The following is a 27,556-nucleotide window of genomic DNA, read 5'->3' as shown; positions in this document are numbered from 1 at the left end:
TTAGCACCTCTACCTCCCATAGGGGGAAAATTCCCAAAATGTAAGGGAGAGCAGGTCCTGTTAGCCAAAGACACAAGTTCCTGATGCCCAATATCATGCAACCGTAAAAGCAGTATTTCCATCACCTTATTGTTTTCCAGAGTAAGGAATTCAGAAGGAGAAAGCCCCAATTGCATTATTTTGTTATTTACATATGATAACCAGGGGTTTGGATAAGAATCCAACCATAGATATTGGAAGAAAGAAAATTCCCGAATCTCTAAACAGAGTTTAATCCATCTAGCAAAAGTAAATTCTCAAGCTTTACAGGCTATAGAGAAAGACACAGATTCCAGGCAAAGATCAGAATATGACCCACACCTAGGCACTGCAATGATTGCTCTTAAAAATATGGACTGTACTCTCTCCAATTCAATTGTTCCCCCCTGTATCCATAATGAGACTCCAAAAAGTAATTGAGCCACAATCTTAGCCCAAAATACATGGAGTGCCATAAGTACAAACTGGCCCCCTTTAGAGTAGTAAAAGCGCAAAAAGGCACTAAGAGTTCCATGGGCTATATGAATAGAAGACAGCCTATGCGTATTCCAGTTAAGATTATATTGAAAAATTATGCCTAAATATATATATTTATAAACCTGCTCAATACGCTTCTGATTTACTACCCATTTATATAATTTCCTGGATTTGGAAAAAAACCAGGACCTTTGATTTTTTATGATTTATAACTAACTTGTTATCATTACAATAGCAGGCAAAAGCATGCAACAGTCTTTGCAAACCTAGCCTAATCTGAGCCTAATCTAGCCTAATACAGCTGCATCGTCAGCGTATAGCAAAACCAGCACTCATTTATTAGCTAGCTTCGGTGCATGTGAATCCACCTTTTCCAGAAATTGGGGCAAATCATTAATAAAGAGATTAAACAATGTAGGGGCCAAGACACAACCCTATCTGATCCCACTAGTAGAAGGAATTAAATCAGTTAAAGCCCCATTAGTGGCTACCTAACCCATAACGAAGATTTGGAATAAAGTTGCATCATCAGAAACAACAATCTCTTAACTATTGTAATTTTTTTTCAAGTTTGGACCATAGTAAGTGTCTAGAAATGGAATCAAATGCAGATTTTAAATCTATAAAAGCAACAAAAAAATTGCCTTTAGGGCCACTAGAATATTTCTTTACTAGATTATGCAAGATCATACAATGCTCAAAAGTAGAGCAGTCTGCTGTAAAACCCTCTTGCTCAATCCCAAGAATCTGGTTCTCTGAGATCCATGCCTCAAGCTTATCCAACAGATAAAGAGCATATAGCTTACTAACCACAGACAGCAAGCTTATAGGCCTATAGATGGATCCAAATGGGAACCATTTTTAAATATGAGAACAACTATTGCTGTTTTCCATTGCTCTGGTATAATTCCTGAACAAGCACAGGCAATACTTAAGGAGATCAAAACTTTTTAGAGCAAATCATTAGCTCTAAAATTAGCTAACCTAATTAGCTACTAAGTCCAGGCATTTTATTTTCTTATTTCATTACTATGAAATCATTATGTAATCATTTCAATGTAATCATTACTACCCATATTAACCTTTAGACATGGACCAACTTGAATGTATTTCAAATTTACAAAGTTTTGCAGAGCTGCTCCAAGTGATTTCAACAGAGGCAGTTAGCATTAAATTCATAACTTTTCCTTTGCTGTAGTGGTTGTTATTGCTTCCAGTACAATAAACATATGATTAATTTTTTTTTCCATATGGGAGACCATTCCACCTCAAGCAAGAAATGAGAAATTTTTAGGGCTATTGAGCACTGCAAGTTTCCACAGTGAACGAGGAAGGTCATTTAATATGGGTATTGCCAACTGTAATACATCTGAACATACTAGAATTTTGAATGGATCTTTAAATTTCCCACTTATGCTCAATCAGTAAGTGGGCAGGTGTTTAATATAATGTAAAAATAATGCCTGATCAAGCAGTTGAAGGGTTTTTCACCTATACTCTGTACCTTCTTGGGCAGCAAATTACATCTCCTTTTTATGACTATGCCATAATTTAGCCAAGAAGCATATAGTCTTGAATCAATAGACTTGCTGGAGAACACAATGAAATGCTTCTTCACATAGCTCCTGATCATTCTGTGAAAACAAGTTGGGCAAGCTGAAATTCCTGACTATATTAAGAAGCTCTCTAATACCTGTGCATGCATTATGCTAACAGAATGTACCAGGCTAAATGACAGTGCCTTCCTTGGCTCCATTAAAAATAATGCACACATACACATTGGCCTGGTTCAAATGAAATGTGAATCCATGGTGCTATAAGAATAAGCCTAAGGTAATAGATGGCTCACACACTCTCCAACTGTCACACACACACAGAGGCGTAACTATAGGGGGGGCAGGGGGGGCACGTGCCCCGGGTGCCATCTTTTTGGGTCACGTGGGGGGCGCCGCCATGACCAAAATTTTGGGTTGTTGCTTGTGAGGAAAAACCTAAGTATAATGTGGTGTGTATCATCATTGCATCATAATTATGTTGTTTGAGATACAAGCCAACTCCACAGGGTTGTTGCTTGTGAGGAAAAACCTAAGTATGTAGTGCACCACTCTGGGCTACTTGGAGGGAGAGTTCGCATTTTTGGTTATTTATCGCATTTTGAAATTTTTGGTAATTTTTGTAATTTTTAAAATTTTTAAAATAAAAGTTTTCTGAAACATGTGTGTCAGTCAGATGTATGCTGGGGGCGGTGGGGGGGCGCGGTGGGGGGGGCGCAATTTCAGTGCTTGCCCCGGGCAGCGTTTTCCCTAGTTACACCTCTGCACACGCAAGAGAAGAGTGAGAGCAGAAGCGTGGCTAGAGGAGAGGGGGCCCATGTTCATCCCTCTCCAGTGGCCCCTTGGAGTGAGGGAGATAATGAAGAAAATAGGGAGGGGTTGAGCTTGGGGCCCCTCAGGAGCTGGGGGACCTGGGTTCTTTGAATCCACCTGCTCAATTACAGCTAGCTACACCCGAGTGAGAGCTTTTGTTTACATTTTAAAACAAACCACCGTTTCATGTTATGCATGAACTTGGGAAACTGATTTGTAATCTATAGTTAGAACAAGTGAGGATATCAAACTATGGTTTGGTAAACTGGTACACTGACTTTTTCTAACTATAGTTAGGGACATTCATCCTCCCCTCATCTGATGTTGGCTATGCCTCAACCAGAATGATAGTTGAGCCTCCCAGAGAGAAGTAGCATCACCTTAGCAGAAGAGGACCAGGCTGATATCAAAATCTCCCCTGCCCCTCCCCAGTCTGGTGTACAGTAAGGACAAGGAGGCAGAGACAGGGTGGGAATTAGTTTACTTGAAGAGAGAATCCCACATTCTTTGTGTGTGTGTGTGTGTGTGTGTGTGTGGTGGGAGGGAGAGAGTGCTAGGGTGCACATACATTTTCTTCCATTTCCTCCTTAACCATCCATAGTTAGTAAATGTTTCTGGATGTGTTTGATTGTTTCTATTCTGTAATAAACACAACCAGATCTTCTATAAAATCTAAACCTTCTATTAAACATTCTTAATAAATTTACCACCCCCACCCCCCAAGAAAAAGATGTCAGCCTATTGCAGAGCAAATAACTTGCATGTATCAGAAGGAGAAGACAGAAAAGTCTTCAGCAATGGTGAAGTAATGTTGGGGTAGAGAGCTCAGGTGTAAAAAGGGGTGAGATGAAGAGAGGGCCATATTCAGCCCTCCAAAGATAGAAAACTCTTTTGGTTATTTACCAAATAAATGGTGCTGGTACTACCATTATTTTTTGTTACTAGGTGCTGGCACTACCATTATTTTTTGTTGCTTATAAACAGAAGATATTTTTACATAATCAGTGCTTATGAACAAATGTACAGTAGGTTTAACCAAATGATGGGCCCTGGTGTAGGAGCTTCTTATTTTGCTGGCCTCCTCGTGAAGATCTTTAATGTATGACTTTCTAGAGATGGTAACCATAACATTGCTACAGACCACTGCAGCTAAAGTTTATCCATAAGTGTGAATTGAAGATACACTACTATTCTGAAATTGCACAAAAGTTTAAATTTCTATGCAATTAATTAATATCCATACTGTAAATGCTAGCAATATTATGTAGTTAAACAATAAAAACATATTTAGACTTATATCCAAAGTCTGTGATTTAAAAAATGTTGAGTTTCCTGAATCTTGCCAATAGCGAATAATAGAGTTGATTCTTACAGTGACAGTTAATGCAAAGCCAATTATTTCTTTTTTCAAATAACTATTAATGGATGTTATGATAGACAGAATTAAATATAAACACGAAATCAATTTTGCTTTTCAAATATTGTGTGATGTTGACAAATATAACATAAGAACTAGTATAATAGAATGTGTAGTATTTACATACTTGCCTGAAAGGACTTGAAACTTCTGATTCAAAAGCCACATCTACTGAACGGATCTAGTTTGAGATAATCATTTGAGTATTGTTTTAACCCATTGCTCAAGACAGCATAATCTAACAAGAGGCATGCTAGCCACTCTGCTCTGAGAACAAGAAACAAGGGCTGTTTATCATGTTAATTTCAGCATCAAGCCTTGAAAAATGGAAGCTGCCTCCTTCTCCACCCTCATGGCATGAGCTTCTCCTGAGGGCTTCTTAACAGATTTCTAAACAGATTTCTCCTCACACACAACTTGGCAATGAAATAGACACAACCACAAGCATTCTTAAATGAAACTGACACTTCCTATAGCTCAGTGCCAACATGATGTAGGTCTTCTGTATATGGAGTTCCTAGTGTCTTTTCTTTCTTAAAGAGCAGATGTGGCAAACTCAGTTTTAAAATGGGGGCCATGATTCAGAAGGAGGTGGGTTTAAACCTTACACCTTGTTGTGGTCCCAATGGAAATTTCCCCCTGATGTGGCTATTAGCCGTAGACTACAAACTTATGGACACATTGAGCCCATAAGTCCCACCCTACGACTAATTGCAGCCTAAGGAGGGAAATTTAAGCCAGGAAATCAGCATGGAGAGCAAAGGGTTAACCCCCAGACCATGGTCCCACACACTTGCTTTTTGAGAAAGAAAGAAAAATGTTGCAGGCTCCAAAGATAGCATGGAGCTCCACATGGAACTCCAAAGGCACCCCATTTAACGTCTAGTTTGGCAACTCAGATCTTTGGATGTGTTACATTAGCCTCCCATCAAGCAGGAAGTTGTAGATGAACCTCAGCAAATGTGTACAATAAGATATGCAGCCATAGGTCATAAGTCAAGGACGTAAGCACAGAGGGCTTATGACAACGATTCAGCTTTTTTTTGTTGAACATCAGACAGTGGTTGACAGCCAAACTAACTTTCTCAATAGTACTACTCAGGAATTATTCTAAAGCACTACTAAATTTCAACAGAACTTACTCTAGTAAATTTCATCAGGATGTTAGCTAGTGATTGCAGAGGTATTCCTGTTTTCACCCATGGGTGAAGTCTTTGGGTCTGTCTTGGTTTGTATGGGCGGCCATTGTAATAGGATACGTGATAATAAAAAGCAATGTCAAAAGTGACCCAAGATTGAGAAGTCTTTCTGATAATCCAGTTCTAATGATACATGGAGTTGTCATAGTGCATAGACTGATTCTCACAATCACCCAGAGTGGGTGGGGGGAGAGACTTCAAAAAGCTTACCTTCCCCATAGATGATCGAGGGACTGGTAGTAGGAGTGTACTTCATGCTCCCACTTGAGCAGCCCTACACAGTGAAGCACGGAGCAGGGCAGAGGGATCTGTGGCCAGAACATTGTGCTGGTCATCATGAATAGTGGTGGCGCTGCCTCACCGGGATCGGGCATGATCCTGGTGGTTCTCACACACAACAGCCTATTTCCTAACCTGTGTTAGGCTGCACATGAGAACAACCTCATCTTCTGTTCATACTAGGAATGCTACACCAATTAGGCTACCCTGCTAGGTTTCTTGGGCACTGAAATCTTATTGTAACAGGCTATTCTTACTCATTGGGTAGACAAGTTAATTTTCATGTGCCATATTTGTATTCTGTCATTTCCATAGGAGTCCCAGAGGAGCATGCATGGGATTATCCTACTTCATCCTCACCACAACCTCATGTTATGCTCAAGAGACATCACGGCACCCCTGAGTTTCATTGCTGAAACCATGAACCTAGGTCTTTTAGACCAGGTCCAATACTCTTCTTCTACACTGTGTTGCTTCCCAGGTTTGGGCCAATGTCCAGCTCCTATATGCCCTCGAGCGAGGGGAGAGAATGGGCAGCAGCAGGCAATGAGGAGAGTCAGCAGAGAGCACAAAATAGAGAGCAAAAGAAGGGGCAGACGTTCAAGCCAGGCATGCAGGGCCCTAGAAAATGTGGGGCCCAGAGCAAATGCTACATTCGCTACTATGTTAATCCGGCCCTGGGGAGGTGTTTACCTTTAAGGATCAGGGAGGGTGTCTCCACCCCACATTTCCCCTGCCTACACTGTCTTTAAAAGCATGCGTGTCCGGCACTTCTGGTTTGATGCTGACCAGGGTGGCAAGGAGGTACGCTGCCACCCCGCACCAGCTATTTTAAAGAAAGCATGAAATGTAGGGGGAACACCCTCCCCAACCCTTAAAGGTATCCCCCTCCATCACGCTAAACCGTCCGTCTGCCAGTTTGTGCACATCCCTATTATATGGCTGCCATCCACCACATTTTTGGGTTGTCAAATGTAGCCCCAGTCAATCTGCAAGGCATTTTGAGACTAGATGGCTCTCTGTGAAGCTATTTTCATGAGCATCCTAACCCAGGCTAACAGGCAGCTCAGTTGGGTTAGGCTGCTTGTGTGGAGTGTCAGGATAGCTCCCGATCCCGGTGCTCCCACCCCACCTAACCCTACTTTTTGCCCTGGCCTTTAGCCAAGGGCATGAGCCTCTCTTAAACCCGGCACCTGGGTCATATGTATGCTCATGCATATGTGTATGCAAGAGAGCCTGGCTGAGGGAGGGTCCCTCAATGCACCACACTCCTGGCATGGTGCATTGAGGGATGCTGGAGAATTTCCTCATCTGGCTCCCTGTTCTCCCACTCACTGTGGCAACGTTGTGTGCTGCAGCGAGTAGCAGAGCATACTGGGGAGGGAGGTCATGTGCAGAAAGGCAGGCAGGAGCCTGCCTCCCACCAGCCCTTCCCCCTCTAGCTTATTTGGTTGTGTGTCTATTTGGCTTTGTGTATTTATAGGACAATTGGTAAACTGAGAGCCCCCCCACACACACACTTTTACTGTTGAGATGGAACTGATTTTTCTTTAATTACAGTATTCAAGTGTGTGTAAATGTGTGTGTGTGTGTGTGTGTGTGTGTGTGCATGTATGTGATTAGAAAGGCAAGCCACTTTTGTGTCAGGAAGAAAAGCAAGGTAGATTTTTTTGAAACAAACAAATAATCTTTTGCAAGCAACCTAAATGGTTCAGGATGCAAAAGCCAGTTTAAAGTGCTTCTGTGGAGCTAGTCAAGAAACGGCCATATTTATGAATGTGAAAGGCAATTTGCTATACCCTACATTCACCTAGAGTGCATAGAATTATTATTAAAACAGGGAGAAATGATTTGTATTTAAAATATCAACTTAAATATAATTTAATCATTAGAAATTTAACCACAGTGTAAACAACTTGCTTTGCTGATATGTAGTTTCAAAATGACAGCCGTCAGTGACCTTTAGCAAAAAGTCGGGAAGAGAACATTTTGAAAGAACCTGAGCTTTTTAAATTATGAGAAAGGAGGCGAATGTTGGCACCATTTCAGTCAGTTTATAGAAAACGCCAATTCATAAAAGCTGCAATTTGTTTGACCCCACAGTTATAGCAATAATATTTTATGCACATTATGGGAGACCAGTGGCAGAAACCTGGCAAACTCCCAGATTTTGTGCCTTGTAGACAGATCACCAGGCTTGTAAACTGCCTTTCCTGATGGATAATATCACAGGAGACGTGAAAACCAGTGCAGGTAGTCTGCAAAACATTTTGCAAAAAAGAAAGAAAAAGAAGAAAAGACAGTGTAAGAACACAAAGAATAAGAGCAGACCACTAAATTAAGTGTGTGTGTGTGTGTGTGTGTGTGTGTGTGTCTTACAAAAGAACATGCCACACAAAGTCAGAACAAAGAGAAAAAGTGCAAGTTTCAATTCTCCATTCAGGTTCTGTCAGCACATCCATTCGTAATAGAGAATCCCCCCCCACCCCACCCCAAAAAGAGCTGACCTTTTCTCTCTCTTTATCAAGGGGACTACAATACCTACCTGACATCAAACTAGTGACAAGCACGCAACAGAAAAATACCAGCATAAAACGTTTTCAGGCAAAGATTTACATAGTAATTGTCTCAGTGTGTCAAAGTATTCAATTTACAGCATCCAGTTTCAGTCATGCTGCATTTCTATTCCAATCTAGCCTTGTCAGCTGAACTTGATAAAGCAGTGATAACTGGTAATTTCCACCACCATTTGACAGGTCTGTAAAATTAGCTCAGAGGTGGGGACAGGAGAGAGGGAAATAATTTCCAACAATGGTGGTGGCTCACAGCCTTCAGAGTTTTCAATGGTTACAAACAAATCTGTTCCAAACAGGAAGTTAAAGTGCTAATATAAGGCCTTAATTTATCACTTTAGCCAGAAAACTTGGACCTGATTATTGAATAAGCTCTAAATCTAAATACTCTCATTTAATTAGTTTGTGGACCACATGATAAAGCCCAGGGTATTTAAGAGAACGAGCCCCATCGGCCATTGAGATCATCTGGAGAGGTCCATCTGCACTTGGCCACTGGTTCATCTAGGGATAAGGCTTCTCTGTTGCTGCCCCAAGACTTTGGAATGTGCGCCCTGATGAAATAAGAGCAACCCAATCTCCGACAGTTCTTCACAAGTTTTTAAAGACACATTTGTTAATACACGCTTTTAAACTAGAATTGTGGTTTTTAATTGTTGTAAAGTTTTACTTGTTGTTTTAATTTGTTTTATATTGTTGTGAACTGCCCAGAGATGTATGTTTGGGGCACTATACAAATATAAGACAGAAAGAACTATAATTTATTTACAAGTAAAATAAATTACCATGATTTAAAAAAAGGATTCTCACACATTATATTTTAAACGTACTTTACTTTGTTTTAAGTGTACATGTAAAAATGCAACATGGGCATGAGACAACTATGTTTAGAATCATATCAACCCTAATCAAAAGAGCAAAGTAAAAGTAAAGTAAAGAGTGCCGTCAAGGCGATTCTGACTCCTGGTGCCCACAGACTCCTGCGGTTTTCTTTGGTAGAATACAGAAAGGGGTTTACCATTGCCTCCTCCTGTGCAGTATGAGATGATACCTTTCAGCATCTTCCTATATTGCTGCTGCCCGATAGAGTACTAGTGGGGATTCGAACCAGCAACTTCCTGCTTGTTAGTCAAGCATTTCCCCACTGTGCTGCATAAGGTGGTCAAAGAGCCAAGAGCCATCCAGAATTCCTATCAAGGTGGTTCAAACACATCATTATTTGGTACTACTTGACTGAGCCTGGCTAGACTGCCTCTTTCCTTCCCATTCACACATAGACTCTTGAATAAAGGTAGAAGGGGCTAGAGTTCCTCCCAAGATTAGACAAATGGGGACATGTTTTCCCAAGGATGATCAGGCAAAAAACTGATGGTGTAATCAGCTGAGAGAGAAATGTGCAGTATATTCCCTGGGACCCAGAGCCACCTGCAGAGCCTTGCTTGCTGTGCCTTCAGAGCAGAGCTTAGCTGTGGAAGGAGGAGCTGATCCTAACTGAGGTTCAGAATGGAAGTAAAAAGGCCTAAATAAGTAAGCTTCTAGTTCATCACAATTCTGTAATAATGGCCGCATTTGCAGAACGGCAGTGGAATAGACCTATGGCTCAGCGGACATTAAGTCCAAATACAGGAAATTGGAGCCCAGAATGGTGATGAAACCGAGGGTTCAGAATTGGAACTCCAATCTGTAGTGAATTTCATCACTGCAACCCAAGGTTTCAAGCAGCTGAAGTACGTCAGAATTCAGAACCACAGGCTGCTTCTCCTGGAACCAGAGTTGAGAGAGGATGCTCCTCCCTAAACTCTGGCATGTTTGGCTGTGTGGGCTGCCCTTCGTTAAAGGAGGAAACCCACTTCCTTGCCTATCTGCAGTCTCTCACTGCAATCTCTCACTGACTGTAGAGAGACTACTCTCCCGTACGTCCAAATTTGGGAGGGGGAGAGGGACATGGAACCCTGGGTCCATTGGACCAGCGGTTCCGTGTTACATGCAATTGTGGCCTATGTCTTTTCAGTACAGTTGGATGATCCCTTTTGAATTTAATTTTAATACCCTTTGAAACAGAACAGTCATATAATCTAATAGCCCAGGGATTCTCAACGTTGGGTCTCCAGATGTTATTGGACTTCAACTCCCATAATCCCCAGCCCCAGTGGCCGTTAGTTGGGGATTATGGGAGTTTAAGTCCAATAATATCTGGGGATTCAATCCCTGTATAGCCTAATCCTATACACGTAATTATTCATTTAAAATATTTATATCCCACCCCTCCATCTTGGTCCTGCTCTGGGTGGCTTACAATAAAATAATAAAAATATAAAATCCCAATAAAAATTTTTAAAATTAAAAGACAATAAACTACAGGGATTCAACCTAAAGCACAATAAAAGACAGAACAGATAATAAAAATATTGAGAATGAAGTCCCACCAAGTTCACTGAGGCTTAATGTGCATTGACTATCAGTAAATCAAGTAATAGCTGTGCTGACCTAATATTTACCCAATTCCACTGTTGGGTAAAATATGCTGTAGATAAAAGGGAAGAAAGGAAGGCCTTAACACACATGTACACATGCACATATGCACATCCACACACTGGAGGAGGGGAGCAAAGCAACTAAAAAATATACTCCAGAGTGGTGGAAATGCCTCTGTCAAAAACCAAACATTACAAGACATTTGTCTCTAATGGCAAGGAGGAGATGAATATAAAACAAATATATATATGCTGCCTGATCTGCCTCTTCCTTTGCCCACTTTTCTAAATTTAGCTTGTACTGGATTAATACTTGATGTTCCATTAATAAATGAAATGGTCCTAACATTCTACAAGACCTTAATTTGTTGTATTCCCTTCTTTCTCTGATGCTAATATGGGTGAGCTTTGTCAAAGTGTTCCATAATTAAATTTCATAACTCTGTAAGAATTCAGTTTTTCCTTTCTTATTAGTTCTTAGAATGGATCACATGCAATATTCTTAAACTCAGTTTATTATAATCATACATACAATTAAAAAAAACAAGAAATCTGAGAAGTAATATGGCAAAATCACACCACAAAATATGATGCTATATAGATGTTATACTGCTGGACCCAGCTCTGCTTTTGGATGTTCAGATGGAGATGGTGGCCGGACATGTGTTTGCACAGCTTTGGCTAGTGTGTAAGATGCATCCCTTTCTTGAGAAGGCAGATTTAACCACTGTTACCCACACCTTAGTCACATCACGGCTGGATTACTGCAATGTGTTCTATGTGGGGCTGCCCTTGAAGATTATTTGGAATCTTCAGTTGGTGCAGGATGCAGCTTTCAGGGTACTCTCTAGAACTGCTCACTTGGAGCATATTGCACCTATTCTGAAACAGCTGCACTGGCTACCAATTTGTTCCCGGGTCCAATTTAAGGTGCTAGTTTTGACCTTTAAAGCTCTATGGGGGCTGAAGCAGCGAGGTAGATGACTGGAGCGCACGTGGAGAAAGACTCAGCTTGAATCCGACAGATTGCACCATAGAGCTCATTTGAAGACCTATGCTCAGGCGATACGTGCGGCAAAGAAGCAATTCTTTTCTGCCCATATTGCATCCGCGAGTTCACGTCTGGCGGAGTTATTCAGGGTTGTGAGAGGGCTAGTAAGTGCCCCTCCTCCCTTGAATTAGAATCTGGAACCATCAATTACCTGCTGTAATGTGTTCAATGAATTCTTTGTGGAAAAAAGCTCTCGTATTCAGGCCGACTTAGACTCCGTCTCCACAATTACCTCAGTGTCTGATGTGGAGGTGTCCAGCGACTCCTCTTGTGTGATTAGGTTGGATCAGTTCGTTTGTGACTCCTGAGGATGTGGATAAGCTGATTGGAATGGTGCAGCCTACCACCTGTTCTCTTGACCCTTTCCAACATGGCTTATATTATCTGGCAGGGGGGATGTTGTAGAAGACCTGGTAGAGATTATAAATGCGTCTCTGAGGGAAGGTAGGATACCTCCTTGTCTTAAGGAGGCAATTATTAGACCGCTTCTGAAGAAGCCTACCCTGGATCCCTTGGACTTGAACAACTACAGGCCTGTCTCCAACCTTCCGTGGCTGGGCAAGGTAATTGAGAAGGTGGTGGCCTCCCAGCTCCAGACAGTCCTGGATGAAACTGATTATCTTAACCCATTTCAAACTGGCTTTTGGGTGGAGACTGCTTTGGCTGGCCTGATGGATGATCTCCAATTGGCAATTGACAGAGGAAGTTTGACTCTGTTGGCCCTTCTGGACCTCTCGGCGGCTTTCTATACTATCGACCATAGTGTCCTTCTGGAGTTGGGAGTGGGAGGCACTGCTTTGCAGTGGTTCCGCTCCTACCTCTCGGGCAGGTTCCAAATAGTGTCCCTTGGAGACTGTTGTTCTTCAAAATCTGAACTTTTGTATGATGTTCCCCAGGGCTCCATACTGTCTCCAATGTTGTTTAATATCTACATGAAAGCGCTGGGAGAGATCATCAGGAGATTTGGTGCAGGGTGATACCAGTATGCTGATGACACCCAAATCTATTTCTTCATGTCAGCATCATCAAGAGAGGGCATAACCTCCCTAAATGCCTGCCTGGAGTCGGTGATGGGCTGGATGAGGGATAACAAACTGAGACTGAATCCGGCTAAGACGGAGGTACTCATTGTCCGGGGTTGGAACTCAAGAGATGATTTTGATCTGCCTGTTATGGATGGGGTCACACTTCTCCAGAAGGAAGAGGTACACAGTCTAGGGATGCTTCTGGATCCAAGCCTCTCCCTGGTGTCCCAGGTTGAGGCGATGGCCCGAAGTGCCTTCTATCAGCTTCGGCTGATACGCCAGCTGCGTCCATTTCTTGAGATGAATGACCTCAAAACAGTTGTACGTCTACTAGCAACCTCCAGACTGGATTACTGTAATGCACTCTATGTGGGGCTGCCCTTGTATGTAGTCCAGAAACTACAGCTGGTCCAGAATGAGGCAGTCAGGCTGGTCTCTGGGTCATCTTGGAGAGACCATATAACTCCTGTATTGAAGGAGCTACACTGGCTGCCGATATGTTTCTGGGCAAAATACAAGGTGCTGGTTATAACCTATAAAGCCCTAAACAGTTTGGGCCCTGGGTATTTAAGGGAACCACACCGCCCACTGAGATCTGCTGGAGAGGTACATCTGCAGCTGCCACCGGCTCGTCTGGTGGCCACTCAGGGATGGACCTTCTCCGCTGCTGCCCAGAGGCTTTGGAATGCGCTCCCTAGTGAAATAAGAGCCTCCCCATCTGTGACAGCTTTTTAAAAGTCTTTGAAAACACATTTCTTCACCCAGGCTTTTAATTAATGTTGTTTTAATGGTTTTAATGCTGTTTTAAAATATTATTTTAAATATTTTTTAATTGTTGTAATGTGTGTGTGTGTGTCCCCCCCATTTTTGTCTTAACGTATGTTTTACTTTGTTTTTATTCTGTTGTAAAACGCCCAGAGACGTAAGTTTTGGGCGGTATAAATATGTTTAAATAAATAAATAAATAAAAATGGTTTGGGCTCCAGATATCTGAAGGACCACCTGCTCCCAAGGGTTTGTGCCCATTTGACAAGATCATTGGAGGGGGCTATGCTCCACATGCCAATGGTGAAAGAGGCTTGGCTGTTGAGCAAATCAGGCAGGGCCTTCTCAGTCATTGCCCCCAGGCTTTGGAATGCTCTCCCGGCTGTCATCTATTACTCAGCTTCCACCACAGTTTTTAGAAAACAAGTAAAGACGTGGCTGCTCACCCAGGCTTTTAAATGAGATTAGTTTTTACTTCTGCTGCTCTTGTTTTGTGTATTATTGTTTTATATTCATTCATTCATTCATTCATTTATTCATTCTTACATTTATATGCTGCCTTTCATTAAAAACAATCCCAAGGTGGTTTACAAGAGTTGAAAACATACAATAAAAATGACAATAAAAATATTAAGCTGAAAATACAAAACCAATCTAATTTAAAATCTATAAAATACAAACATAAAAACTATGCGTGAGTAAAACACATAGAAGCAGCAATAAAACAATCATGTAAAGGCCTGGATAAAAAGTCAAGATTTAACAAGCTTTCTAAAGGGAAGAGAGAGCATTCCAAAGTCTGGGGGCAGCAACAGAAAAGGTCCTGTCCTGAGTGCACGGCAGCTGAGCCTCCCTCATTGACGGCACCCAGAGCAGAGCCCCCCCAGATGACCTTGTCAAGCAGGCAGCAACCTTTTATATAGGTTTTTTAATTTTTAAATAGATTATTTTAATATTAATATTAATAGCTGTACTTACTTATATTAATTGTGTATTGTTTTAACTATATTGTAAACTGCTTTGAGATTATTTTAATGAAAAACGGTATATAAACCAAGTGATTACACACACACTTATACAGACAGCAGAGGGCAATACATCAGCACAAATGTTTAGAGTTGGGACAACAGACCCATTTACTTTATGGAGAACTGTATTAACCTAACCTGTATTAACTACATTTTTCCTACTAATGTGGGTATACTGTGTGGGGAACAGGATTATGGGTGCAGGCCCATAGGCCAATGCCCAAATGGCAGGGGGTCATGGGAGCTGGAGCCCCAAGTTTGAGAATTCCTGACATAGCATCTATGCACACAAAGTTGGATGTGCATCTGCTGTGTTTGTGAGATTTAGTATCCATTTTATTCCATGGAAATTTTATTGGATGTAGCCAGGACCATTCTGAGGACTATAGGACTCTTGGAAGTAACAGTAAAGTGCCAGCGGATTCTGGTTTTCCAAAAAGGTCTGTGGTGGGAAAACTGTTTACAGAGGAAAAGCAGACACCACAATGCTGACTTTGTCCCTAAGAAGACATTGGTGACAAAGCTCTGCTTCTGGGGATATCCAAAAAAATGTCATGGCCCATGTGGCTAGCAGTGGGTGAAAAACAAATTAGTAGCAGATAGATAGACAAACACAACATGGGAAAGTGGCAGTTCAGCCTCATTTTGTTTCTAACGGTTTTCTTGCATTGTTTCCACTGGCACTGTTTTGAACATCAATAGAACACCAACAGAAATCAGGATACCCTTTTGGATAAGAAGCTGATGTGTGGTGCATATTTATCATGCCAACAATGCAACTGAATGTAACTTTAATGCTCTGTAATTACGTATTAAAATCCCATCTAACTGGAAACATTTTTGGCCAGTGGGAATTGCTGTAGATAATTTCAGGTGGCCTGGGGATAATTTTGCCAGCCAAAAGGCAGAAACAAAATATTTATAATAAATAGATTAGATAAAACCAAGTTAGTTATTTGCATTAATCATATTCAAATCAACACAGGGTTATGGAGATTAATATACAGCTGCACAGGACATGCTTTGCTTTCCTTGAACTAACTTTTATTATGTTTCTTAAAAATGCAATGAGCATCTTGGGGAGGAAAAAACCCCATAACACAACAGAGAAAAACAAGGATACTGTACTGAGTCAATCAAATAGGGCAGGGGTTCCCAACCTGAACTACAACTCCCATCACCCCTAGCTACAAGTTATTGTGGCTGAGGATAATGGGAACTGTAATTCAGCAATAACTGGAGTACCACAGGTTGTGAACCCCCTGATATAGGATATTATCCACCAAGAAGGTTTTCTGTGCAAGTCCTATTTAAATGGATTCCTGGACAGCTTTTATCATTTTCAATGGGACATGCAGCAGAACTGCAAAACGGATTGTTTGAAGATATTTACTCAGACATTCTGGACAAGACAAATCACAACAAACAGATAAAAAAAGAATAAAACAAAGAACTTACTCAAACACAAAAATATTCCTGCCCCCGTCATTAGTCTTCTCATTTGGTAAAAATACAACTTTTATAAAAAGCTATCAAAGAAAGAAAATAAAAATCCATTCTTTTCCATCTCTTTAAAAAGAAGAGTCTTCACTGAAATACTGCAGGTTCCTGACAAAACACGCCTCCCTAGAGTGGAAATTGCAAAGCCACCAATCCTAGCACAGCCCCCCACACACACACACATCAGAAAGCACACACACACACACACACCCCAGTTCTTAGGGCATTAAGAAGGGACTCTCATAAAGATTGTTAAAGACAGGTGGGTTCCTATATGTGGAGGCATTCACCGGTAGCAGTCTGTACTAAGAAGCTGGAGGGGTGGACGACCCTGTTAATTTGGTACTGGAAGCCACTCTCTTGCTCTCTTCTGGCCCTGACTTGGCTGTAATAGAGCTGTGGAGACCCTTCCCTATCAGATGAATGAACAGCCTGCACAGCTCAGTTACAGACAGAAGGAAGCAAGAGAGTGGCTACTGGTACCCAAGCAAGTTCCGGATTGTTAATATGGGCTGCTACTGGCATTAACAAGTACTAGCTGGGCCAGGCAAAGAACATATGTGCCTCTAGTCAACCCCTCATTCTCATCCCTCCCCTCTCCATTTTTTTTCCCCTCTGGCTGGCTGCCTGGCCAACCACTTTTTCTGCCCACCGACTTTCTTCACCCCCCTGCTGCTACTTTTCCCGAAGACACTTTCTTCACACAACCCACTGCTGCGACTTTCTTCATCCCCCAGCCGCTGCTTTCTTCTCCACCCCCCACTTTCCCCAGTACCACTTTCTTCACACACACACCCCACTGCCTTCTTGCTTTCCCCAGCACCACTTTCTCACCCGTCCGTACATTTATGCCTGTTCGCTTCCCCCCCACCCACCAGCTCACTTATGGAGCCTACACCATTACCAGAGTTTGATCTGCCTGTTCTGGATGAGGTCACACTTCCCCGGAAGGGACAGGTATACAGTTTCGGGGTGCTTCTGGATGCGAGCCTCTGCATGGTGTACCAGGTTGAGGCAGTGGCCAGAAGTGCCTTCTATCAGCTTTGGCTGATACGCCAGCTGTGTCTGTTTCTTGAGATAAACAACCTCAGTACAGTGGTACATATGCTGGTAACCTCCAGATTGGATTACCGCAATGCACTTGATGTGGTGCATCACAAAAGTCAGCCTTTGTGTGTAGTCAGGAAAGTACAGCTGGTTCAGAATATGGCAGCCAGATTGGTCTCTGAGATCTCAGAAAGACCATATTACTCCTGTATTGAAAGATCTACACTGGCTGCTGAAATGTTTCTGGGCAAAATACAAGGTGTTGGTTATAACCTATAAAGCCTTAAATGGCTTGGGCCCTGGTTATTTAAGAGAACGTCTTCTTTGTTATGAACCCCACTACACACTGAGATCATCAGGAGAGGTCCGTCTGCAGTTGCCACCGGCTCATCTGGTGGCTACTTGGGGACAGGCCTTCTCCGCTGCTGCCACAAAGCTTGGGAATGCGCTCCCTACTGAAATAAGAGCATCCTAATCTCTGACAACTTTTATAAAGTCTTTTAAAACACACCTTTTGACCCAGGCTTTTAATTAAATATATTTTAAAACAATTGTAACATTGTTTTAAAATGTTGTTTAAAATTTAAGTTGTTGTAACATTTTAACTTTTACTATATCATTTATTTTGTTTTAATTACTGTTTTAAGTTTTCAGTTGTCATTTATTTTAACTAATTTTTTAAAAACGTTTTGTTGTTTGCTTGTTGTAAGCTGCCCAGAGACATGAGTTTGGGGCAGTATAGAAATATGTTAAATAAATAATAAATAAATAAATACAAATTACAGGACTTTTTATTTTGATACTCTATTGTCTGTGTAGATCTTTAAAAGCCTGGTAATAAAGGAGGCCCTTCTTTTTCACAGGGGTTCTGTTCTGGGAAACTCCCATGAATGATGAATCTGCAATATTTGAGTGCTTAACCTAACCCTCAAAATGGGCTTAGGTTCGGCACTCAGGCAGTGCGAATCGCGGGGACATTGGAAGAGTGCCCCAGCCACCCATGCCTCTGCTGTTTCTTTAAGCCTCCCTGAACACCAGCTGGGAAGGAGGGAGAGTGGCCATTTAAATTTAGATGGCCACTCTCGCCACTGCCCAGCTGGCATGCAGGGAGGCTTAAAGAGACAGTGAGTGGTGAGCGGCCCTCACTGCCCCTCTAAATCCCCAGAAGGCTTAGAGAGGCAGCATAGAGGGCACCCAGGCACTCACACCACTTCTTAAAGCCTCCCCGCTCACACAGGGAGTTGTTAAGAAATGGTGCAAGTGCCCGAGTGTTTACTCACCACCTTGCTAAGCCTTCTTGGCCATGTAATGACCACTCTCCCTGCTACCCAGCTGCTGTGGCTTAAAGAGAGGCACATGGCTGGAAATTCCATTATCCTGGGTACAAAACCATGAATAAGTGGAACTACGCCCACAACAACAGAATTGGTATGCAGGCAGGGGGCTGTGAATAGGTGAATCCATGAACGGAGAACCTGCTGAAAATAAGGGTCTCCTGTATAATAGGCATGTGCTCGAAACGTTTCAGAGACCATTATGAAGGCCTCCGAAATGTTTCGGCGCTGGGGGTGGTTTTGGCATTTCGGCGCCGGCAGGGGTAGCGCTTAAAGGGCAGGGGGAGGGTATACTCACCCCTCCTGCCACATTTCCCCCACCGGCGTGGTTTTTTTTGTGGCCGGAAATCGCAAGTGCGTGTGCGCCCGTAATGCACGCGCACAGCAGAAGGGCGCGCGCATGCAGCAGGCGCACATGCACTCGCCACTTCTGGCCGACGGGGAAAACGGGGCGGCAGGGAGGAACGCTGCCGCCCCAAGGGGCTTTAAAAAACCCACGCGCCGGCAGAGGAAATGCGGCGGAAGGGGTGAGTACACCCTCCCCCGCCCTTAAAGCGCTACCCCCACCGGCGCCGAAGATTTCCGTGCACATCCCTACTGTATAACCAAACAGAAAATGGTTCAATTGTTCTTCACATTCATTCTTTTCTTTTTTAATTTTCAGAGCATTTTTCTTATTTCTTACTATTAATGTTGCCACACTTGCTCAGTTGCTTAGTCTGTAACTAAGCTTTTGTTTGAATTTGGAGAATTAGGCATTTTGAGACCAATTTGTAAATGTGCAATAACAAGAGATTGCAGTCTAGGCACAGACAAATATCAATGGCATTCCCCTACAGGAGCAAGAGACTCAGAGATTAGGCTTGTGGGAACATAAATGCTTGTGAAATAATAGATGCACAGTGCAAAACGAGAATACTTGACAACCAGTGCCAAGTCAGTGCCTAACTAATTATGTGGGCAAAAATGCAAAGAACTTAAATACAATCAAATCAAAACAGGAGGGGGAATAGTTACATGGGCAAGGCAGGGAACAGGATAGAGAGACTAAAGAGCACAAAGTTTGAAGAGAAGACACCTTTGTGTTTACCTGTCCTTAGTCTGCTGATCAGAGAAGTGCACAAGTCAGTATTTTGTGCTCTGATTGATTCTCAAATCAAATTGCAAAAATTCAAATTGATTAGTCAAACCAGCCAGCCACTGCCAGTTGGTTCAATGAATCAATTTGAAAATTTGCAAAAATAAAAAAAATAAAAAAATAAAAAATTCACAATTCACCCATAGGGAACAATGGGGAACTTTAATCACCACATTGTTAGGTCCTAGGGACACCCTAGGGCATGATGAGTGCTACCTGGGCAAGCAGGTGATTTTTAATTTTTTTTAGAAAACCTTTCCTGCAAAAAACCCTGTAGGATCCTATGGGGGTTTTAAAAATCACCCACTTGCCTATTTCTTTTGTGGGTTGGGTAGAAGGTGGCACCCATCATATCCTATCACCCAACACACTTTGCTGTCCCTTGGGCCTACCCATGGGGAAGAATAAGTTGATTTAAATTCCCCATTGTTCCCTATGGGCAAAATAAGCAGAGTGCAGTGAACACATTTTACAACCCTGCCTTAAAACAGGGTTTTAACTGCAGAACAGAAGAACGGACAGTCCCTATCAACAAAGAACACCAAATTTTGCCAAATACATAGTCCAAAGATAGCTAAAAAAGAATCACTAACCCATAATCCACTGCCAGCCACAGTGCCTGAACTACAGTTAACATCATTGGCACAAGTTGCTCTCTTACACATAATTATGACTTTGTTCTTACTTGTAACAGCTGCCACAGAAACACAATTATGACTCCATCCTTACTTGCAACAGCTGCCACAGAAGCACCTTTAGCAGCAGCAAGCACAGCCATAAGCTCAACTACAGCAGCATCTTCAGCCAAATTTTACTGAGTGAGTACACCTTGCAGTGCAGAATGCAGACTGAAGAGCAGATCAGAGCACTGAGTGAAGCACAGGTTAGTCTCTCAAGGCCAGACATAGAGCTCATTTAACAGCAAGAAAATATTACACAGAGAGAGAGAGAGAGAGAGAGAGAGAGAGAGAGAGAGAGAGAGAGAGAGTGATGAGCTGCCACTGTCCAATGACACAACAGAAACCTGACCACAACTCAAGAAAGGCACCCAAGTGCTGCCTTTGTGAGCCTGAGATCCAGCAAAACCAGATAATTAATATAGCAGCAATAGCACAGCATATTATACTCAGTGCAGAGAAAAGAAAATCACAAAATTAAAACTTCCTTGATTCCTCCCTCCCTCCTCTCCTCATGCGTCCTCCTCGAGGGATACCACTGGCACCAAGTTACAACGGGCACATCTGGTGGCAATTCAGAGGCGGGCCTTTTCTGTAGTTGCTACTGGGCTGTGGGATGCACTCTCGGCAGAAAGCCATAATCTAAGTCCATTGTTGGCCTTCAGGAGAGCCCTTAAGACCTATCTGTTTGGCCAGGCCTTCCAGGGTTTTTAAACTGTTCTTAAACTGTAAAGGTTTGGCCTGGTTTCCCAGGGTTTTAAAAAGTTGTTTTAAATATTTTAATAATAGTTTTATGTTTTTATAGTTTTTGTTTTTAACAGTTAATTGTTTTATGTTTTTATAGTTTTTGTTTAACAGTTTTTAATTTTATTTTAGTATTTAATTTTATTTAACAGATTTTAGTTTTATTTTAATGTAAACCACCCTGAGCCATTTTTGGAAGGGCAGTATAGAAATCAGATAGATGGATAGATAATAAGGGCTCTCCCTGCCTCCCAGGGCCTTTTAAAACATTTTGAAATTCCCTCCTTTGTTGTTTTCCCTCCCTCCTCCCTACACCCAGCTACATGTTCTCATGGGCACAGTTACCCATGAGAACACTTGATTTTAATAACAACAAACCATCCAAGAATCAAGGAGATTTCAAGCCAATCAGGAGCCAGTACCAGAAAACCAATCAGCAAGGGAGGAAAGCCCACCAAAATGGCTGCTCGAATCACATGAATTGATTCATGTTGAATCGGGGCTAATTTGATTTTAATGCAAATCAGCCCCTTATTTTAAGGGCAAGTTCATTTGCATTAGAATCACACAAATCACCCCAATTCAGTGCAAATCTATTTGCGCATAAATTGAATCGCATATCCCTGCTTCTGATCTCATGTGTAATGTGAATGAGTGCTTCCCACTTCTGGGAAGGAAAAGTCCTCTTTAGAACTTCTTGGATAAGTCATGGGGTGCAGGTCTAGCACCCAACACTGTACCTTTACATGAGTTCACAGCAATCTGGGGGAGCACTGAGGATCCGAGGCAATCAGGCATGGGTGTTTCGGTAAAAGTAAGCGGGCTTTGGAAGGAACATCAAAAGGGTTATATCTGAGTTTTCTGCTTTTCAGAACTCAATCCCCAGCCATTCTGGAAATATAACGGGGGGAGGGGGGAGGAGAAAAACTGTTAATCATATCTGCTGTACATACTTAGGATGTCGAATGTCTGGCAGTGCTCGCTCCAAGGCTATGTTGTTGCTCACAAAAATATTGAAACCATTTTCTCGATAAGCAGAATCATCATTATCTTCTTCTGCAAGAGGGTATGGCTTTCCCTGTTCACCTTTCCCTGGAATAGTATAAAAACAAAATATCTTTAGCAATCCTGGCATTCTAGAGTCCAGAAGCAGTTAACAATATGTGCCAATGATTAATATGCAGTAGTCTTACGGTGAATATACTTCTAAGCAAGCATGCTTTAAGTCAAATAGTAACACTTGAATGCACAGCACAATATTAGCACAGCCCCTCTGTGCCTATAGTCTACTGAATGAAGCACTGTAAACCAGGACAAAATTATGTCCTAAATATACAATAATGTTTATTCAAACTATAGTTTAAAACATCAGAAAGAGTAAAATAAAGTAAAATCTCACCAAAAAATATGCAATACACAATCTACAAAATACAAACTACGAAACCTGAAGATTCATTTTAAATATTAAAAAGATATTTCAAAAAAGTAGGCCAGTTTTGCCTCCCCCTTTTTTTAAAAAAACCCTAAATTTGGTTTCTGCTAATGCATATTTGCATAAATATACCTGTTTCATGTTCTTACATTCTTGCGAGTTCAGTGGCTGTTTGTACCCTCAAGTACTTATGTGCTAAAAATACAGGGAAGCTATTCACACAAGCGAGCAAAACCAGGTGAAGGAAGCACAGCCTGGTCTTGCTCACTCGTGTGAACCACGGGGATGTAGCCTCCAGCTCAAATGGTTAAAGGAGTGAGCGCTTCCTTACTCTCATTTTTTAATTGTGTGTCTGCTGCAGCTGATTGCTGCCATGGCTGGCACTCTTGCAGGGGAGAGGGCCCCCTAGTAATGTACCGTGCACTTGTGCTGTGCATTATTGGGGCTCAAGCAGGGGGTGAGGTACTGCACAGAGGCATGCACCCAACCCCTGGAGCTGCCAGGCGAGCTGCGGGTGGACCGCAGGAGAGCTGCCGCTCATCTAGGGGGGGCGATCCACCCGCCCAGGGAAAGGTAAACAATCGGCTGCAGGAAGGATTGGGCAAACCCACTCTCCCCCCAGACCTCCTTTTGGTGCTTCACTTTGCTCATGTGAAGCACCTGTGTGTGCGTGTTTGTGTCACAGGGTGTGTGTGTGTAGGAGGATGATGCTTAACTTGCAAGGGGGGCCTTGAGCGGGGTGGGGGGGCTCTAAAGGCCTTGAAATACAGGCTCCAAAACAGGGGCATAATGAGGGTTGGGCAGGCAGAGCACATGCCCCAGGCTCCATTGCAGGGGGGCACAAAGTGCCTGCCATGCCCTGCCCCCCACCCCAACTGCTGTCAGAGAGGCACTCCCCCAGTGAGCACTTGCCATTTATTTCAGGCAGTGTTGGCTGCCTGAAAGCATCTATTCCACTTTCTCCTCCTCCAGAGAGGGAGAGAAAGGAAGAATAGATGCTTTCAGGCAGGAAGCCCTGCCTGAAATAACTCTGAAGAGCTTGCTCAAGCTCTTTGGAGCTTGAGGCTACACACCCCTTTACATGTAATGTCAAAGGGGGCATGGCCTCAAGCTCTAAAGAGCCTGAGCAAGCTAAGCTTATAACTTTAAAATACAAGCAAATTCTGCTTAAAATCAGGTGGGGGTGGAGAAAAAGGAAAGTGACTTCAGCTGGTCAGACTGAGAGCTTGTTTATCACAATTTGACTTCTCTAATGCTACTCAGTGAGCTTTGTGACTGAGGCAGCAGTTGAATCTGGTGCCTTTTGTATGTAAACATATTATTTGATCAATGATACATTGCAGAATTGTCCATTATACAATTTTGAATGATCTCCTTTTTGAAGTACTAGGTCTGGCTCATCTGATAATGGTGTTTTATTTTGCCAGTCCCTGTAGTTCTCCTGTTGGTAAGAACTTGAGTACAAGCAGTCAATTTGTTTTCAGTTTCTTTAAATATTTTCTTCTTATCAGGGCAGTTTTAAAATTTCATGCCTGTGGAGTAGTACTATCAAGTCTGGATTCCATGTCTTTCCTTTTGCATATCCATTATAATGTATCATCCAGTTACTGGTTTTAGTAAAGTTGCACTTCATTACTCAATTCTGAGCAAATAGTCAATACAGGAAGATGCTGAAAGGCATCATCTCATACTGCATGGTAGAAGGCAATGGTAAACCACTCCTGTATTTTACCAAGAAAACCACAGGGCTCTGTGGTCGCCAGGAGTCTACACTGACTTGATGGCACAGCCTTTCCTCCCCCGCCCCCTTTTATACTGCTCTGGGCTACTTGGAGGAGAAGGAAGTGTGGGATATAAAAAGTGTAAAATAAAATAAATACTTGTATTTGAGCTGATATTATGGTAAAGTTATCTGAAAGATGGGTGCCACTGTCCGATGTTTGGGTGGGGGTGCAATTTCAGTGCTTGCCCTAGGCGCTATTTTCCCTAGATATGCCCCTGCTCCAAAATTACCTAAGTGTACCTCTAGCAGGGCTATTAAGCACATCTATGCAGGCACAAGGATTCCTGCTATTCTGATGATGTACTTGGGTATAGCAGTGCCACTTTCAGTAACAAGTGAATGCGGTCCAATTCACTCATTATTGAAAGTGTGGGTACTATACCAAGGTTCAGCATCCACAAGAAAGTCAGCAATCTTCATACCTGCTCCAGTGTACTCTGTAGCCTACTACCACACTATCTATGAGTACAGCATTTGCTTGAGGAGATCCCCACCCCCCCGATTAGGAACAGGGGGCAGCGCTATTGTTATGGCAATAGCATCTGTTATAGCTTTGGCTCCAGTTGCTCTAATAGTCAACTGGGCTTAAAGTTCTCCAAAGAAAAATTCCTCCAAGTATTAATCTAAATTATAGAAGATACCTTGTTTGTGTTATTCTGTTATTCACAGAAAACATATTCTTTTTGTCCAAAAGAAAAATTATGCCTTAACATGTAAATAGGATATAGCCCAAGGCTACTGTGGGTACAAGCCCCTCCCGTTCTCTATTTGAAATTCACACTAATTAGTTGTGATGAAGCAAGAAAAACTGCACCTTCTTGCTTACTGATTATATAGAGCACTAGGTTAAGTTAAAAAGTGAATTTTTACTGGATTTTGAGAACAAAATTATAAGTCACGTGTCTTAACAGCCCATGAGGGTTTATTTGAAGGTCAATATATTTTTCTATTCCAGGGTACATTTCAAAGAAGACTTCAGGAAATTGTGTTGATTTAGCTCAACCTGACAGAAGTCTGGTGAGCATATAAAATTATTGTGAAACTTCACAAAACAATGTGTATTATTAATATGAGATTTTGCTCATGAACCCTTTCCAATATTAACATATTTTACTAATTAACATTATTATTCATGTAAAATGTCATAACTTTTTGGTGGGGATGAAAATCCAGTCATTTCTGAGCCTCCTAAAACTCATATAGCATTTTTAGTAGAATTAATCTATTAAGTATGATGTTTTGCATCCTATGTGAAGTAGTTTCTTTAAAAATTCTAGCAGAGCGAAAATTATCTCCCACTGACTGAGGTGATTATGACATCAACGCCACTCAACCTCCCTGCAGCCTTCCAATATGTGTAGGGGGACTGAATTGTGTGGCTTTGTTTTGCGCTGATTACTGAAAAAGAATGTGTAAAAAAATTTCAGGAAATCTGCAATTTGTAGTTTTCTGCATGGTTGCAAATTTCTTCACTGGCAATGAAGAATAGGTTGTAGTGGAGATGAGGGGAGTGAAGAATAAGTCTGAAAATTATCCTCTATCTATATACAACATATCTTCACAATCAGGCAACAATTGAATCGTGCTGCAACTTATTTCAGATAAGCAATATATTAGTCCCTTTCTGCAGCTTGCTAACCAAGGGGAAAGTCAGTCTTTGGCAATTCTACCACTAGCCCTGTAACGTCTTGCTCATTGTTAAGTATAAGAATCAGACAAAAATGGTCCCTCCTCTAAATCTGTTCTTTACTCAGGAAACTGGCTTTGTGAGGGGAATCTTCATTGGGATCATGTCCTGGGATAAAGAGGTTAACTTTCCTCTCCACATTCCTTTGTCCTAATCCTGACTAGGCTCACACACGACTGCTTTTTTTTTTTTTTTAAAGATGGAGGTAGAACACAATGCATCATGTGTAGTTTGAGCCTCAGTTTGTACAGGAAGTCAGTCAGGCCAAAAAGAATGGATGGATCTGGACTTCAGAGCTGTTCCTGATATGGCAGGAGCCTTGCCATATCATGCCATCTCTTGTTGACTAATTTATACTCATGGCTGAGCCTGCTCTGAAGGATGACAGGTGGTTGGGTCTCCACATCCCTTGCCCTACAAACCTTGGGGAGTGCTTGATACTACATAACATTTACTCCCCAACATAGGTAGAAGAGCTGTCAGGGGTGTAACGATGGGGGGGGGGCAGGCAGGGCACATGCCCTGGGTGCCATTCTGGTGGGTCACGTGGGGGGGTGCCAAAAAGTGGCATGCCCCCCCGACCCCCCCCCCGGATTGCGCGTCACGGTGGCGGGCGGCGGCGGGAGTGAGCGCGGCGGTGGCGGGCGGCGGCAGATCACGCTGCGGTGGCGGGCGGCAGCGGATTGCCGAGTGCGGCGGCAGCGGGCGGTGGTGGATAGCCGAGTGCGGCGGCGGCGGGCGGCGGCGGATTGCCCAGTGCAGCAGAGCGACGCCGAGGCCTGCCGCCTGGCCCAGCGTCGCTTCCCAACTGCACAGGCGCGCTTGCGCAGGCGCGCCTCGCAGTTGGGAAGCTACGCCGGGCCAGGTGGCAGGCCTCGGCGTCCCTCTGCTGCACTGGGCGATCCGCCGCCGCCCGCCACCGCCGCACTGGGCGATCTGCCGCCGCCTGCCACCGCCGCGCTCACTCCCGCCGCCGCCCGCCACCGCCGCGCTCACTCCGGCCAGCCCAGGAGGGGCGCAGGTATGTGGGGGGGGCGGGGGGTGCAATTCCAGGGGCAGAGCTTGCTCTGGGCGCCGTTTCCTCCTGTTACGCCTCTGAGAGCTGTTGTCTGATATTGTGCAGGGGATGAGGCATCTCCAAGTGTCTGGGGATCTGTATGCCCTAATCTTATAGTCTGCTACCACAGGAGCATTAGGCTGTCCTTTTACGCCCAAGCATATCCATGCTTATATGGTAGGAAGTCCCACTGAGTGCAACAGACCTATTTGCAATTTAATAGCTATAGGATTGTGTCAGAGAGCTCACAGAACTGACAAATCAATTCCCAGACAGGTAATACTGGTGCCTCCTTGAAAGTAAACACACCACTCTAGTGACTTGCAGTTGTATGATAAATGCTCTCTGAAAATATTTGAACAATGTAAAGAGGAAGTCATCATGAGGGAGGCAGATATTGCTTGCTCAGTATGGGGGGAAAGTGGGATTTGTGATACAAAGGGGAAAAAACATTATTCTCTCAG

The 27,556-nt window shown here is 42.8% G+C and overlaps 1 protein-coding gene across 8 annotated transcripts in view; it reads right to left on the bottom strand.

The window, feature by feature from the left end:
- GALNTL6 (polypeptide N-acetylgalactosaminyltransferase like 6) overlaps window positions 1–27,556 on the bottom strand; it is an 818,464-nt gene that overhangs the window by 457,809 nt on the left and 333,099 nt on the right. For all 8 annotated transcript variants that reach the window (XR_008308564.1, XR_008308563.1, XR_008308565.1 and 5 more), the window contains one exon: window positions 22,087–22,225. Coding sequence is in view for 5 of the 8 variants with exons in the window: in XM_053255921.1 (XP_053111896.1) it covers window positions 22,087–22,225 (139 nt within the window). In the remaining 3 variants the exon portion in view is untranslated. The remainder of the gene's footprint in view (window positions 1–22,086; window positions 22,226–27,556) is intronic.

Source organism: Hemicordylus capensis, chromosome 5, assembly GCF_027244095.1.
Source record: "Hemicordylus capensis ecotype Gifberg chromosome 5, rHemCap1.1.pri, whole genome shotgun sequence".
In the NCBI taxonomy this organism is placed as follows: domain Eukaryota; kingdom Metazoa; phylum Chordata; class Lepidosauria; order Squamata; family Cordylidae; genus Hemicordylus; species Hemicordylus capensis.
Note: the sequence above shows the minus strand (reverse complement) of the source record. Positions and strands in the feature narration are given on the sequence as shown.